This window comes from Pyrus communis, chromosome 17 (assembly GCF_963583255.1).
Source record: "Pyrus communis chromosome 17, drPyrComm1.1, whole genome shotgun sequence".
Classification (NCBI taxonomy): domain Eukaryota; kingdom Viridiplantae; phylum Streptophyta; class Magnoliopsida; order Rosales; family Rosaceae; genus Pyrus; species Pyrus communis.
Window position 1 is genome coordinate 2,780,632 of NC_084819.1, and position 14,444 is coordinate 2,795,075.

The window sequence follows — 14,444 nt, forward strand, 5'->3', positions numbered from 1 at the left end:
GAAAAAAATAAATAATAGGTTGTCCATATTAGGGATATAGTTACTTTTTTGCCCTCCAGAATGTGCCATGCACATGATCAAGGTAGATGAAAATTTTCAAAATCTAAACGCTTGGGGTGAAATTGATCAATTATAAAAATTAGAATGTGTAATTAACTACAATTAAAATTCAGATAGAAAATAAACCGTTCAATGATAGTTTTGGTGAGGAATTGACAACTACCTCTTTTGATTAAGGTGTTGGAAATTGAACTGAATTTACTTACCAAACTTCAAATTAATTCACATAGCTTTCAACCCTTCACTCTTACCTACTTTGACCACAATCAAATCAAACCAAATCAAAGCTCAAAATCTCTATTCTTTTGTCTCTTTCGATTTTTCTCACATGAAATAAATAATAATGATGCGAACAAAGCTTACTTTAAAAGTACAACAAATTGAAGGGAAAGAAACATCCAACCCGAAAAAAAAAATACCAAAACAAAATATTAACTCACGAGCATTGATCCGCTTACCCATCTCAATTCGTCACCCACTTTTCACTTCCCATATTTCCCGAAAAGGATATTTTTTCTAGGGATAATAAGAATCTCGTGATCGTGATCGTTCATTGTACATTGTGATGTTAGTTTTCGTTAGATGCTATTTATATTTAATTTTAAATTTTAAAATGATTTCTGACCAAACGATATACAATGAACGATCCCAATCACGAAATTCCTAGAATCCCCACCCAACCCCGGCATCTGATTGGTCCGTCACCATGGGCTTGGCGTCGGTCGGTGACAGCCCCCAGCGCACAAGTTCCGTGTTTGTGTACTCTCAAAGCAATAAAATAAACAAAAATAAATAAAATAAACAAATTTAGAAAATAACCCAGAAATAAATTTAATTAATTAATTAAAAAGATACATTTCCACATTGGGACGAGAAAGTTAAACGAGCTCGCTCTTTCTTTCCAAATATTCCCCGCAGAATTCATCTTCTCTTCTGTGTGCGTTGCATATTCCTGGCATCTTTGGGAAATTCGGATTCCCATCGAAGCACGAAAAGGAAGGTTCCGGAATTCGAATTCTCGTCAAATTCCCAAGATTTCTATATATTTCGATCAGATTCTGAGAGTGGTGGGAATTTGCTGTGCTGCCGCGACTGTGGATCTGACCCAATCGAAGCCTCAGATCAATGCTCTGTTCGGAGGCGGTTTAGGTCTGTTCGTTGCTGCAATTCGGTTAGTAACGCTCGAATTTTTCCGTTTTATTGCAGCTCAATTTTTGGTTGAGAGTTCAGCAAGATCTGGGGTCTGTCTACGTTTGTATTGTTTCTGGTTTTATTTGATTCGATTTAGGGTTTCTGTGAGGATCTAAGCTGGTTTTGAGGTTTGTGTATGGTTCTGGTTGTTCTAAAGGCAAGATCTGGCTGAATTATGCTGATTTGTGAGTGGTGGATGAGTTTGTTGAGGTGTTTGATCGGATTGAGCTGCCATTTGCCTTCTGTTTGGTTGCAAAGAAAGTGTAGGATAGGATAAAGAAATGAAAGGTAGATTATAAAAATGGATTAATACTATGGTCTTATTGGGGATTGGAAGGCTTGTTGATTTGGTAGACCTGGACTCTGAAGTATGCATTTTGAGAGTTTTATCTTTTCACGTGTAGCTCGTTATGAATGGTTATGATAAGATTAATATTTCACCAAGAATGCTTATTAGTGTTTAAGAGGGCATGTGATTATGGGATGTTTGTGTTAAATTCTGGATTTGTTTGGTTTCTTTTTTGTAGATTTTGCTTGTTGTGTAGAGTGTGACTGAGGGCGGGGCAAACTGATGAATAACGGGATGATAGAATGTAGTGTATGCCATTCAAAGATTGTTGCCCCGAACAGTAAAACTTTCTCCAGGGCCTATGACCGCCACAAGAGCAGGGTGTCGTCCAAGCAACGTGTTCTCAATGTCCTCTTGGTCGTTGGTGATTGTATGCTTGTCGGTTTACAGGTTTGTTTTCATATTTGGACTTATTTTTCTCATCTTTCATGGAAATCAAATGATTGGTTACAAGGAGATATACTCAAATTCAAGTATAGAAGTTTATTACATGGTAGCTCGTAGCTGTATGTTCTGGTACATGATTTTATGCTTATAAGAAATGATATGTGAAATCTGGAATTTTTAAAACATATATTTGATATTTTTGCATGATTGAACATGTTTGAGCATGTTTTCTCAACTACTAAGGCTGCTACCGATGTCTACAGTATTCTTCTACCAATTCTCAAACTAGCATGAACACTGCCACTACCATCATCATTCCCATAGCTGCCATGATATTACTATTGATTACATTTCCATCTATCTTTTTTTCATCTCCGTTACATTAATGGCTCCAGTAATTTTGTTGAATTTGATCTCCTGATTCAACATATCAGTTTAATTTGCTTGTTTTGGACTATGAAGATGATTACCGTTGTTTGGAAGCATATTAAAATTGAAATCAAGTTGATCATTCATATTGCAGAGATAGTAGCACTAACAACTGTTTCATTATTACCTGACATGCTTACATTTTTACTTTTGAATCAGCCTATTCTGGTTTATATGTCCAAGGTCGATGGAAAATTCGAGTTTAGCCCAATTAGTGTAAACTTTTTGACAGAGGCTGCAAAGGTTCTATTTGCTGTCGTTATGCTATTGTTGCAGGTATGTCAACGACTTTGTTCTCTCCCTTACTTAAATGTGCTCGAAAATATTCAAGACCTTTTGATTTTCCACTTTTCTTAGGAGATATATGAGGTAAATTAATAAAATTTAATTTTTATTAAGAGAAGGAAGATAAGATTGAGTTATTGTTATTCCTTGGTGCTGTTAAGTTCCAGCACCTTCTAAGAATTCTGGTTAACCTGGAATAAGGTGCCATATGAAGTTTACACAAAATTTAAAATCTTGTCATTGGCATCAACTTCTGTGTTGTATGCCGAGGTTCTGAGATGAGGCTAGTAAATACCTTAGTGCCATGCAAGGCACCTTCACTTGGGTGAGTGCCTTTTTTATGCTTGGGTGAGAACTTAGGAGCTTTCACCTTTTGAAGAACGTGGAATTAATTATGCCCAAAGGACAAACTTGCTTGTGTGTTTTTTGCAAGTTTAAAATCGAGGGGTATGGAGTGAGAGGATATCTGATAGTTGGTAATAGCTCTGATTCTAGATTATATAAGTGGAATTTCGTAAAGTACTTGTGATATATTTCTTGACGGGCATACTTTTCTTTTCTTTCTGTTTCTTATTGACATCTTTGTTGATTCTGCAGGCTAGGAATCAGAAAGTTGGTGAGAAGCCTCTTCTCTCAATTTCCACATTCACGCAGGTTGTCTTTTAACTGCATTACAATTGTTAATTTCTTTAAGCTCTTGTTTTTATAATGTCTATCTGTTCGTGATATCGTAATAAATGGAATTTGGGCACTCCACTTGTTCTGCATGGTCTGTAGTAGGACACTGTATCTGCTCCAGTCTGTTTTCTTCATTAACTAATTTCTTGGCATCCATGTTTGAGTTATATTGCTTAGCTCATAAGATAAGCGTGCTCTTATTTTGGAGTTTATACGTTTAAAAGGCAAACATGGTCATTTATGATCCAACAATATTTGTGTTTTTTCTTTGCAGGCAGCTCGGAATAATGCGCTTCTTGCTGTTCCAGCATTTCTTTATGCTATTAATAACTATCTAAAGTTCACCATGCAGGTATAGTTCTTTCATAGATCCTCTTACCATGCATCTCTGTAATCGGGTGGCGTATATGGTTAACTTTCCAAATTTTAGTATGAGTGATGGACTTGTGCTATACCTGTAGAGTCAAATTTTGATATAACCAAGTTGTTTAGCTCTATGGATTCTCCCCCATGTTCTTAACCCTTCGATTTTTATGTAGTGAATCTCGCTGGTCTACTGAGAAGTAGTATTTGCAGTGTTTAGCTTACGAAAACGATCTCACGGAAAGAAAAAAAAAAAAGGCTAAAAGATGGAGACAAATTATAGAGATATGTTGCCATACACCACTTCGTGTGCGACATGATATGGTTATACCACAACTGCTTAGTTGCTAGCAGTTTTATTGAAATAGTATGGGCTACCAGAATTGGTCATTGCTTAGGCTTCATGTATTACTGAGTCATCCAAAGTTTATCCTGTTCTCCATTGGAGGTTATTCATTGAATTTAGAGAGCTTTTTTGCTTGATTAAAGTTCATAAGATAATTTAAGCTTCTTTTTTGCAGCTATATTTCAATCCTGCAACTGTGAAGATGCTGAGCAATTTGAAGGTACTTTTAGTTTCACAGTATTATTATTGGTATCTTATTGACGTTAACGACGATTTCATGATTTGATTAGTGTTGCTTTGTGACTTCTCTCATGTTAATTTTGTCAACCCCCACCCCCAACCGCGAATGGCTGTATGTAAATTGTGATTTTTCTTCACACAATTGCAAGTTGACAATAATAAAAAACTCAGCTAAACATAACCTAATCAAATTGAAGACTGTTGCCAATTCCTATGTGTTAGGACTTAGGAGCATCAGTATTATCTGGAATCTCAATAAACAACTAATGTGATTACTCAGTAAATTAGGGCATACTTTATATAAACAAACAAGCTCAAATCATAATACTTATATGCGCATACACATATGTATCTTCAATGCATGAAGATGGAATGCGCACATTGTCTTAAATACCATATTTTGAAAACCTTTCTAGATAAACCAAGGGATCTTATCATAATTTAATTATAAAAAAAATAAAAATAAAAATAAAAAAAAACCTAGAAAGGAAGACTCCCTGAACTCTACAAAGTAAAAAAAAGGCCAGAAGCTTATTCAATTACAAAGTTCATCCATACCCGCCTCCAAATAATCCTAAAGAATCTTTCTATTTCACTCGACCCAGAAAACTGCTGACACCCTGCAATTCCAAAAAAAAATTCCTTTGTTTTTTAGTTGTTTCTGATTTGTGTCTGATCCCCTTTTGGATTTATCAAATGGGATCCCTCTTTGTATACTCTCTCTCTCTCTCTCTCTCTCTCTACACACACACACACATAAATGGATATCACAAAATAATCTGAACGACTGGTGTTGCTTCCACGGAAGCAGCTCCGGATGCATATTTGCATCCAGCATGAAAAGATAAGCTAACATAGTTTTGTCTAGTTCACTTAGTTTCACCTGTAGAAATTCTGCAGGTCTCCTTTTAAGGAATTAGACATGTCATTGTTTTAATTCGTCACCATTTAATTTATAAAGTTTTGATTGTGGACATGCAGGTGTTGGTGATTGCTGTTTTGTTGAAAATGATAATGAAGCGCCGGTTTTCAATAATTCAGGTTAGTACCCTTTCTGTTTGTTCATCTCTTTAGCCAAGTAAAAGAAAATATTTTTTTCTTTTACTCCAGCTTTTCTGTTCTTTTCCTGTTTCTAAAAATGGGGAGTAGTCAGTTAGAACTTTGGATCATCTTATTTGAACACATTCCTGTGGATGCTATGATTGCTATATCTTATCACACTGATATTACTTTGATACAGTGGGAAGCCCTTGCTTTGTTGCTCATCGGGATTAGTGTAAATCAGTTACGATCTTTACCCGAGGGTTCTCTTGCTTTAGGTCTTCCAGTTTCAACAGGCGCATACATCTACACATTGATCTTTGTAAGTGATTAATGATATTTGTTGTTTCTACTGGTGATGTCCTCCTGTTTAACACGCACCTTTAGGTTCATAACTTTTTTCCCTGGCTTGAATAGAGTATTCTTGAAAATTATGTTCCAAGACGTTTTATGCATGTTGGAGACTTATCTCAGATTCATCTTACAGGTAACAGTTCCATCGTTGGCCTCTGTCTATAATGAGTATGCTCTGAAGAGCCAATATGACACAAGCATATACCTCCAGGTGAGAAATAGGACTTTTATGACTTGTTTCTTTGCTACTGCATGAAAGTAACTGAGGTTATTATTCAAGGATCTTGAGGAATGGTTTTCTAAAGGTAGCACATAGTTATTTGCTTCTGTACTTGTAATCAGTGTCACTACTTACCTGATTTGGCCTAATCTAGCATCAACATGGATCTTGGTTACTCGTGTTGTGATTTTATTTTTGGTGGAGCTATCTGTTTGGTTTCTCTAAATTTACCCAAGTGATGTATGGATATGCTTGTATTTGGGTTGGAATTTGAAAATGATGAGCATGCTTTTGTCTCTTGGTACTTAGTTTAGTCCATGAAGTTGAAATGCTGCCAGAGTTTCTCTGGATTTTTGGTTGTTTAAGGAAAATAAGACAGTTTGCCACAATTTTCTTGTATTCCACTGACGTTGAAGCGTATTACATATCGACAATATATCCCTGAGATGTCGGCAACAAGGTGGAAGGATATGCCTTTATCCTTAAACACAGACTATTTTAAATAATTGGTTTGTCAGGGCCATTTTTCACTTTATTTTAGATGCCTGGCTTCATCTGTGACCAATTTGATTGAGTCTGAACCTAGAGTTTCTTAACCATATCTTAGCAACTCATGTCTCATTGCATATGCTTTGTTAAATTCAAGTTTGGACAGTTATTGAAAAATGACAAATATAAGTCAGTCTCATTGTATATGCTTTGTTAAATTCAAGTTTGGACAGTTAGTGAAAAATGACAAATACAAGTCAACAATTTATCGTCTTCATTTTAAGTCGTCTTCTTTTGGCTATGCAGAACTTATTTTTATATGGGTATGGTGCGATATTCAACTTTCTAGGAATATTGGTAATGGCCATTGTCAAAGGTATGAACAACACTATTTTTATTGTTTCTGCAGAGAAATAAAATGTTTAAATATTTATATATATATATATATACACATTCTAAAAGATAGTCCCATGTACATAAGTAGTACATGACATTTTGAGACCATAAAGCAAGTTTAGAATCCAAATGCATTGAAAGAGAATTTCTTTACTGCTCTCAGAGTGCCACCTGTAAAATTTTTCTTCAGATATTTAAGATGGCTTTAATAGTTGGGTGGTTTGATTTTCTATTTAATCACGTGCTTAAGGAAAAAATGGGTTTATTTGCAAAAATTTTCTTTATTAGTTGCTTTCAAAATTCTGGTCCAGATATCACAGCACTAATAGAAGAAGCAATGAGCCCCAAACAGAGAAAATAAACCCTCACCTTTTCCAAGCTTAAGGGCATTTTTGTAAAGGATGAACCATGCTCTTATACATATATCATCTCTTTACCAATACCTCTGCTCTCTGAATAAAACTATTCACTAAATTTATCATAAACAATAGTTTGGATAGGAATGTCACCGAACTTCCTTGGGGCATTGTATTCTCCGAACTTCCTTCCAAGGGGGAACCATATGCATACAAACCTTAATTGGAAAAATTAAGATCACTGGTCTACTACTCTCATTTCTCACATATAATATTCAATGTACAGATTCAAATTTGTTGACTCTAGTAGCACCACTACTTATATCCTTAGCTATATTTTACCAATCATTATGGTTTTGGATAGGATTATTGTTCAATATAGTTAATTGGTATAGGAGGGTCCAATTTACAGATAAGAACTTCATTGCGCTTTTGCACAGTGGTATTCTGTTGACGAAATTTTATGAAATTTCGAAATAGGTCTTTTGAGTTGTAACTTTATGTTTGAATGTTTCAGGTCCAGGTAGCTTTGATATCCTTCATGGTCATTCAAGAGCTACAATGTTTCTGATAGCTAACAATGCAGCACAAGGAATTCTGTCCTCTTTTTTCTTCAAATATGCAGGTTAGTTTTCTGCAATAGCAACTTTAGGTAGGTTTATATGTCATGCCAGTTTGGTACGGAAACAGTTGCTGTAATATCAAGATTGCTCCTAAGTACACTTTAAGAAGAGCGAGATTTTATTTTCAGCTTATGATTTCATCAACTGTGGCAGTTTTTTGTTAAATTTCATTTTCTCGCCACTCTTTAATCAAGGGATGCCATTCAATTTTTACAGATACAATTCTAAAGAAGTACTCGTCCACAGTGGCCACTATCTTCACAGGCATAGCATCTGCGTTGCTGTTTGGTCACAAATTGACTATGAACTTTGTTTTAGGAATTTCTATTGTCTTCATTTCAATGCACCAGGTAATCTCGATAAATGAGTCTTCTTTTTTCACATTAGTTGTTAATAGTATGAAGATCAATTTTCAAAAGAAAAAAATTGTGTAATTTAGAGAGACCTTTCTATAGATTTCTATTTGTTTTCTTATCAAATCGTTTGCTGACCATTGTTTCTTTTATTTTTCTGTATAGTTCTTTTCTCCCATTTCAAAAAGCAAGGAGGATGAACAAAATGGGAAGCTGGAAATGATAGATGTCGATGATAAACTCAGGTATCTGCTCATTCTTTTCACCCATGGCAGCATTAGTTGGGAGTTTGATGTACAAGTTACTGTGTTCCTGTTGTATGCTTGACATAAACACCAAGGCAAGAATCAAATTTTTCACTGTCGCTAACAGGACTAGGCCACTAAGGATAATGAATTTAAGAATTTTATGTACTTTCGATGTTTTGCCTTTTCTATAACACCAGTTATATAGTATACATAAATCAACAAAAAAAGTGGGAACGATGGAACCTCAACTATGGGGATTTTGTGGAGAGGCTCAAGGAGAAATTCATGGGAAATTCATCGTGGTTACTAACGTAGTTTGTTTTCTGGATTCAGGTCAAAGGATTCCTTTATTAATATGGCAGCAGGGGCAAATGAAGAGGTTAGAATTGCAAATTACTGTCTTGTAAATAATATATATTTATCTTATATTTGCCTCACTCTTTTCTTACAAGTCTACCTTTTCCAGGCTAGTCACCGACCAGGCCCTGACGAAAAACAGCCCCTTCTTCCCATCTAAAAGTTAATTGGAGTATGTTATTGCTCTTTCACTACTAGTTGGATACATGCATCTGCTGCATATTTTGCTTGACCATGTTGACCGACATATTACCAACAAAAAAAAAACGCATTGAACAACAATTAAACTGGACTAGTTATACATTTTGCAGCAATTAAATTAACTGTCACGTCCAGAAACCAGCTATATAGATCCCTTTTTTCCCTGTTGTAAAGCTAGAGTGTGCAAACAATGTTTTACGAGACATTATTTAGTCTGTCAGAGAAGAAAAATGTGGAGCCTTCCTAAATGCCATATGCTATCAGCCAGAGATCTTCAATTGTAGCTGGCATAGCTGGCTTTGTTCCGTGCGTAATCAGACTGTTTGTTATTTTGATGCAGGATTTTTTTTCTTTTTCTTTGAAGGAATTCTTTTGGCTGGAATTGCGATGATACAAGAGATGAAGCAAAGCGAGGTTCGTCAAACATTCAATAAATTAATCCGAGAAGAAACACTTTTTATACTGTTTATCGGGGATCCCTCTTCCCATGTCACGGGGTTTCCCTAAGTTGGTGTGTAAAGCAGTTTATAAACGAATTCGGAGGATACACGCCGTTAGATGATCCCAGTTTTTTGCTGCAGGAAATTGGGATAGAGAGAGAGAGAACAGTAATATGTTGTCAACAAACATTGGAATCCTACATGCACTTTACTTCAGCTTTACCAATGTGATTTGTAATAGCGTTTCCATGCATTCTTTGCCTTGAACCACATGGGTATTTGACCCCCAATGTCAATTTTTGTTTCATTCGGAATTAGATCCATACATCGTCATGTGTAAGTTTTGGCATTATTACACTCTGACGTCATAGCGATCGTAAACTTGTTCCATGTAAATTGTTTTCTGTAAGAGGAGCATAAAAATGATCAAATATCATTATTCGCTAATTGCCTCATTTCAATTTGAGAATGTTACATATATTTTTCGGACACCATTGCCCGTCGCAACTCGATCTTGAAATCCATATCGAACTCAAACAAGCACTTTTGAATGTATAAATGGTTGTTCAGTAAGTGAACAAGCGAGCTTGAATTCACCAGGTCGTATTAGATCAACTTAATAGGATGCCAAATGCTGTTTTCTCCTCGCCAAAATGCAAGACACCATCTACCGTAACATATCGCTTTTAGGTTCTGCTAGAAATGCTCGACGGTTTCAATTTCTTCTTCGAATGCAACAGGAGATGCATCTTCGACGTTCACCTGTGAAAAGTGAGAAAAATGTTATACAGATGACAATCCCGTTCGAGGAACTAAGGAGCGCGAATTTCTAATAGGAACAAGCAATTAACTATCACAACCATAATTGAATGTCAGAGAGGGAGCAAAAGGATACACAACTAAGATGCCCAGTAGTCCAAGAAATTCAGAACAGAGGTGGAAAGCCTATTTTGTGAAAACCCGCTTAGCAAGAGCATAATCGAGTAACAAATCTGAGTTCCTTTTTCCTGGATAATTGTATGAACTAGAGTCAACGCGGAGAAACATGTGAGTCTTCGGGATTTCCTATAGGCAAACTTTTCATGCAAGTTTGTCGACCCATTTCATGTTGCACTTCCAAGATTTATCCTATAGTTCTGAGCATTCATCAGTTTGAATGTACCACAAAATCGAAACAGACAAACCACGCAGATTTCAATAAACAACAGAGTACATAAACATCACAACCGAAGTTTAAAAAAGTATCGAAGTAACCATTCTAAACTATCATCCCTGCAATCACTTTATAAAAACTAACCATGCTAGTGAATATGGTAAACCGAAGAGCATTTGGGAAAGAATGTAAATTTCCGTAGCCACTCTACTTTAAAATTGCATGATCAATAATAGGGCAGTACGACCACCAGCCATGTTAGTCCTACATTGTTGGGAATGGGAATATCGAGCACCCCCTTTGATATGTTTTAAAATTATAAAAAAGGGAACACACAGACGCAAGGATATACATAGAAGGAGCAATGCACACTTACTATCTACATGATGCAGACTAATAACAGTCATCTAAACAGAATAAACCAAAGGAAAACAGGAGCTGGGCTATTTAATTAAGGTTTCCCGTTGCTGGAGAAAAATGGGAGAAAAAGTAGAGAGATTTCAAAATTTTGATTTTTTATTAAGGAAGTGAAGAGAAAATATATTCATAATATCTCTCAATAATGTTAAGCCAAAACACCTAGACTAAACCCAAAAAAATGGAGCAAACACTCGGTGATTAGCAGTACCATGAGGCCCATCTTTGGCGAATTCCTGAAAGGAGGCACTGCAACTTCCCAAGCTTTCTGCTACAACATAAATTGACCATAATTAATCTAAAACATTGAATAAGGTTTACAAGGGTCGAAAAAAACTACAGTATAAAAGCAGCTGCTATGGTAACTAATCTGCAACAAAGTTTACAGAGTGTGTCAAAAGGCAAACTCACCTATCCAGTGTTTGCAGTAGTAGCCGATGCAGAATCTCTCCGAATAGGGCGGGACGGCTTGTTGACATAAGAGGAATTCCATTCCCCTCCATCCAAAGCATAATAGTCCATGGGATAATCCCCAATAACATCTTCTTCCCCAACCCGATTTCCATTAGCACATGCACAACCAGAATCACTCTTCTTATTTTTGTCCCACCAAGGAGGAATGAAGCCAAGAGCAATGTCAGCCTCAAAAGGATTCAAAAGAGGCTTTGTAAACGCATCGCCCCAGTCAATGGACAAGCGAGGACAAGCAATCTGAATCCAAGCATCCACTGAGTCTTCAAACAGAGCAATTCTCGGAGGACTAATCTCTGACATCAAAAACACGGTATAAGAAAACCCTTCGTCCTTCATTTTCTTTTCTAGTCTCTGTAGAATCCTGGGATTGCCTTGCCTTCCTAAAGTCCCCAACACAACGCCCCAATTTGAGGCTTCCTTTGCTTTCAAAATCGCGCTCTTCCTTGACTCCCTCATCCCCTTGTGATCATATTCCTCCAAAAACAGTTTCCCCATATATGGGTCGTACCGAAACGTCTTCAGCCCTGGATTTGCTATCATAATCGCTTCTAAATGAAAACGCCCGTCCGCCACAAACACCACTACACTCTCCTCTTCCTCCTCCTCGTTGCCTTTGGTTATTTTGCGTGAGATTTTTGGGGCAGTACAACCCAAAACCTCACCGGCAGACAAGGGTTTTGACTGTGGAATGAGGACCTTGAAACCATGGGTTTCAAGCTCAGGTTTGGCCGCTCGGATTGCGGAGGCGAATTGGATTGTTCCAGCAAGCACTAGGTTTTTACAGTGAGAGTTTTGGAGGTTGAGATGGACGGTCTGGATTAATCGGGAGACATCAATTGAGATTTCAACGAAGACGTAGAGACAGGGGATTGAGGTGACGTGGAGGGGGACAAGGCAGCTGTGGCCAAAGTGGATGAGGAGATCAGCATCGAGTGCCTTGGCAGCAAGGTCGTCTACGCAGCACGCGCCGTAGGTTGCGTCACCGAGAACAAAGCACTGGGAGACACCGCCGAAGGTGGAGAGGATGTCAGAGAGGACCAGAGAGTACATGAGGAGGCCCTCGGGGAGTTGGAGGGCCACCCGTGAGGCATTGGTGGAGCGCACACGCCAGACGCACTTGTGGACTTCGAAGTTGTAGTTGGAGGGAAGGAGGGCTATTGCAGCATTCAGAGCTGAGTCGTGGAGGATTGAGTCCGGAATTTGGTTCCTCACAAACCGCTTTGGTGGCGCATGCGGCTTCCTTGTCTGCTGAGAATCAGCGAGAGGCAACAGACTAGACTCCTGCACAATGCCAGGCCTCTAAATTAATAATAACAAAATGTATTGTACCAATCCAGGCTTTATTAATGGATGATTAGATAATTTCCTCTTCGTTAGCACGAAGCTCTTCTCAACCAAACAAATGACTAAGATCAAAACACTTAAACAACAACATCCGCCTACAGATTATCTGAAGTCCGGATCTACCATTCAGACTAAACGTAATAAGGACGAGCATACTTAATCCAGAAAAATTGCAAAAACACAAGTAAATATGGCCACAACATATCGTATAGCCATTCCAAGAACTATCCTTTATGCTTTCCCGTTAATAAAATAAGGCAAATTCGGAGCGAAATTTTCTTTCCCACTTATTTTCTCAGCACCCAAACAGAAAAAGAGTTACAGGTGCCCCTAAATAACCAAAACCCATACGCCTTAAACCAAAATGCAAAAGGAAAACATATATACATACAATTGTGGCACAGAAGAAGAGATAAGCATGATCAAAGAGCGTGTGAATCCTATCTCTAACTCAAGCATCTGATACAGTGGCAAGCAACAAATTGAAGAGGATTGGATGTAGAACCGAGTCAACTCACCTGGCTGGGATCCATATCTTAAAACTCGGAGGGAAAATTGAACTATAGCTTGCGCCTCACAGGGATGAGCATAACCGAAGTCAAACAGACCTCGGTCCTCTGTCTTAACTCACAAGAAGAATTTCTTAGCTCTGTTCTTATGTAATCAATTCAATGGCTGCACACGCCTATTCAACTGCAACCCACCATGAAAGATGCTCAATGACGCCCGACTGCTATGGAGGAGGGAGGCGGCATCTATGAAATGAAGCCCCAACGGAAGAAAAGGAGTTAAATGTGGAAGAGAGACGAGGAGGAGGAGGTGGTGGGGGAGAAGGAGGTCGTAGCGGGAGTTGTTAGGGTTTAGGGAGGGGGTAGTAAGCCTACGAACTAAGGAGGTTTTTTGTTTTTTTTTTGGGGTCGGAACGAATAAGGAGAAGTCGAGGTGGCTGGTGGGGTGGTAATTTCATTTTTGGATTAAAAAAAAAAAGAGTAGAAAATTAATGAAAAATTCTAAAAAACTTATCATTTTTTAAGGGGGTTAATTTCATTTTTGGATATAAAACGAATAGGTTTAAGAGATGAGAGAATTAAGGATACCCACCAGAATGACTAATCCAATTCATAATGATGTGCCGGAAATTTTGACATTTTTGTTACCCAACCAACCCTTAAGAGAAGCAAATATAATAGATACACTAATCAATAAGATTCTAATCCTCCAATCTACCAACAAAATAATTATACCATTTGATCCCATTATTAGCCAAAAAATTGTAGAAAAAAAAAAAAAGCATCGTGTAAGGATTTTACCATGAATCCTTTATTTATTTATTTTACTTTACAAATTTTACAAAGGGGCATGCTTGCTGGATCATGCATCTATATGATATATACACAAAATAGATAGACCTATAGATTCACACCGGATATCTTTATGTAGATAGTAACGGTATCAACTCCTCCATGTTCTATGGGGTGGAATAAATATACTTTTATACGAAGAGTTCGACAAAGTCACACAATGAGCAGCCTAATTTAATATCGAATTCGTCATCCATGAGATTTGAACCTAAAATCTCTTACTTCCAAATGAAGAAAAATATCACCAAATTATAGTATTGAATGACTATATTCTAATAGTGGAAGTATG

General features: G+C 37.3%; 2 protein-coding genes across 3 annotated transcripts; one reads left to right on the plus strand and one right to left on the minus strand.

Moving 5' to 3' along the window:
• Nucleotides 1-936: 936 nt before the first annotated feature.
• LOC137722286 (CMP-sialic acid transporter 3-like) lies at nt 937-9,847 on the plus strand. Of its 2 annotated transcripts, none has more exons than XM_068461253.1 (16): nt 937-1,231; nt 1,779-1,990; nt 2,576-2,692; nt 3,299-3,355; nt 3,654-3,731; nt 4,264-4,308; nt 5,310-5,369; nt 5,569-5,691; nt 5,857-5,934; nt 6,739-6,808; nt 7,702-7,809; nt 8,024-8,157; nt 8,326-8,405; nt 8,742-8,787; nt 8,875-8,937; nt 9,307-9,847. In XM_068461253.1, exons 2-15 carry the CDS (start codon nt 1,823-1,825, stop codon nt 8,923-8,925), a joined length of 1,215 nt encoding a protein of 404 aa, XP_068317354.1. In that variant the 5' UTR covers nt 937-1,231; nt 1,779-1,822; the 3' UTR covers nt 8,926-8,937; nt 9,307-9,847. The 2 variants fall into 2 exon arrangements, with proteins under 2 accessions (XP_068317354.1, XP_068317353.1); XM_068461252.1 differs by having other exon boundaries at nt 9,331-9,847.
• A 183-nt stretch (nt 9,848-10,030) lies between these two features.
• Nucleotides 10,031-13,684, minus strand: LOC137722285 (uncharacterized). The gene is made up of 4 exons (XM_068461251.1): nt 13,313-13,684; nt 11,388-12,731; nt 11,188-11,244; nt 10,031-10,168 (listed from the first exon to the last, which is right to left on the minus strand). Exons 1-2 carry the CDS (start codon nt 13,325-13,327, stop codon nt 11,388-11,390), a joined length of 1,359 nt encoding a protein of 452 aa, XP_068317352.1. The 5' UTR covers nt 13,328-13,684; the 3' UTR covers nt 10,031-10,168; nt 11,188-11,244.
• Between the last annotated feature and the right edge of the window lie 760 nt (nt 13,685-14,444).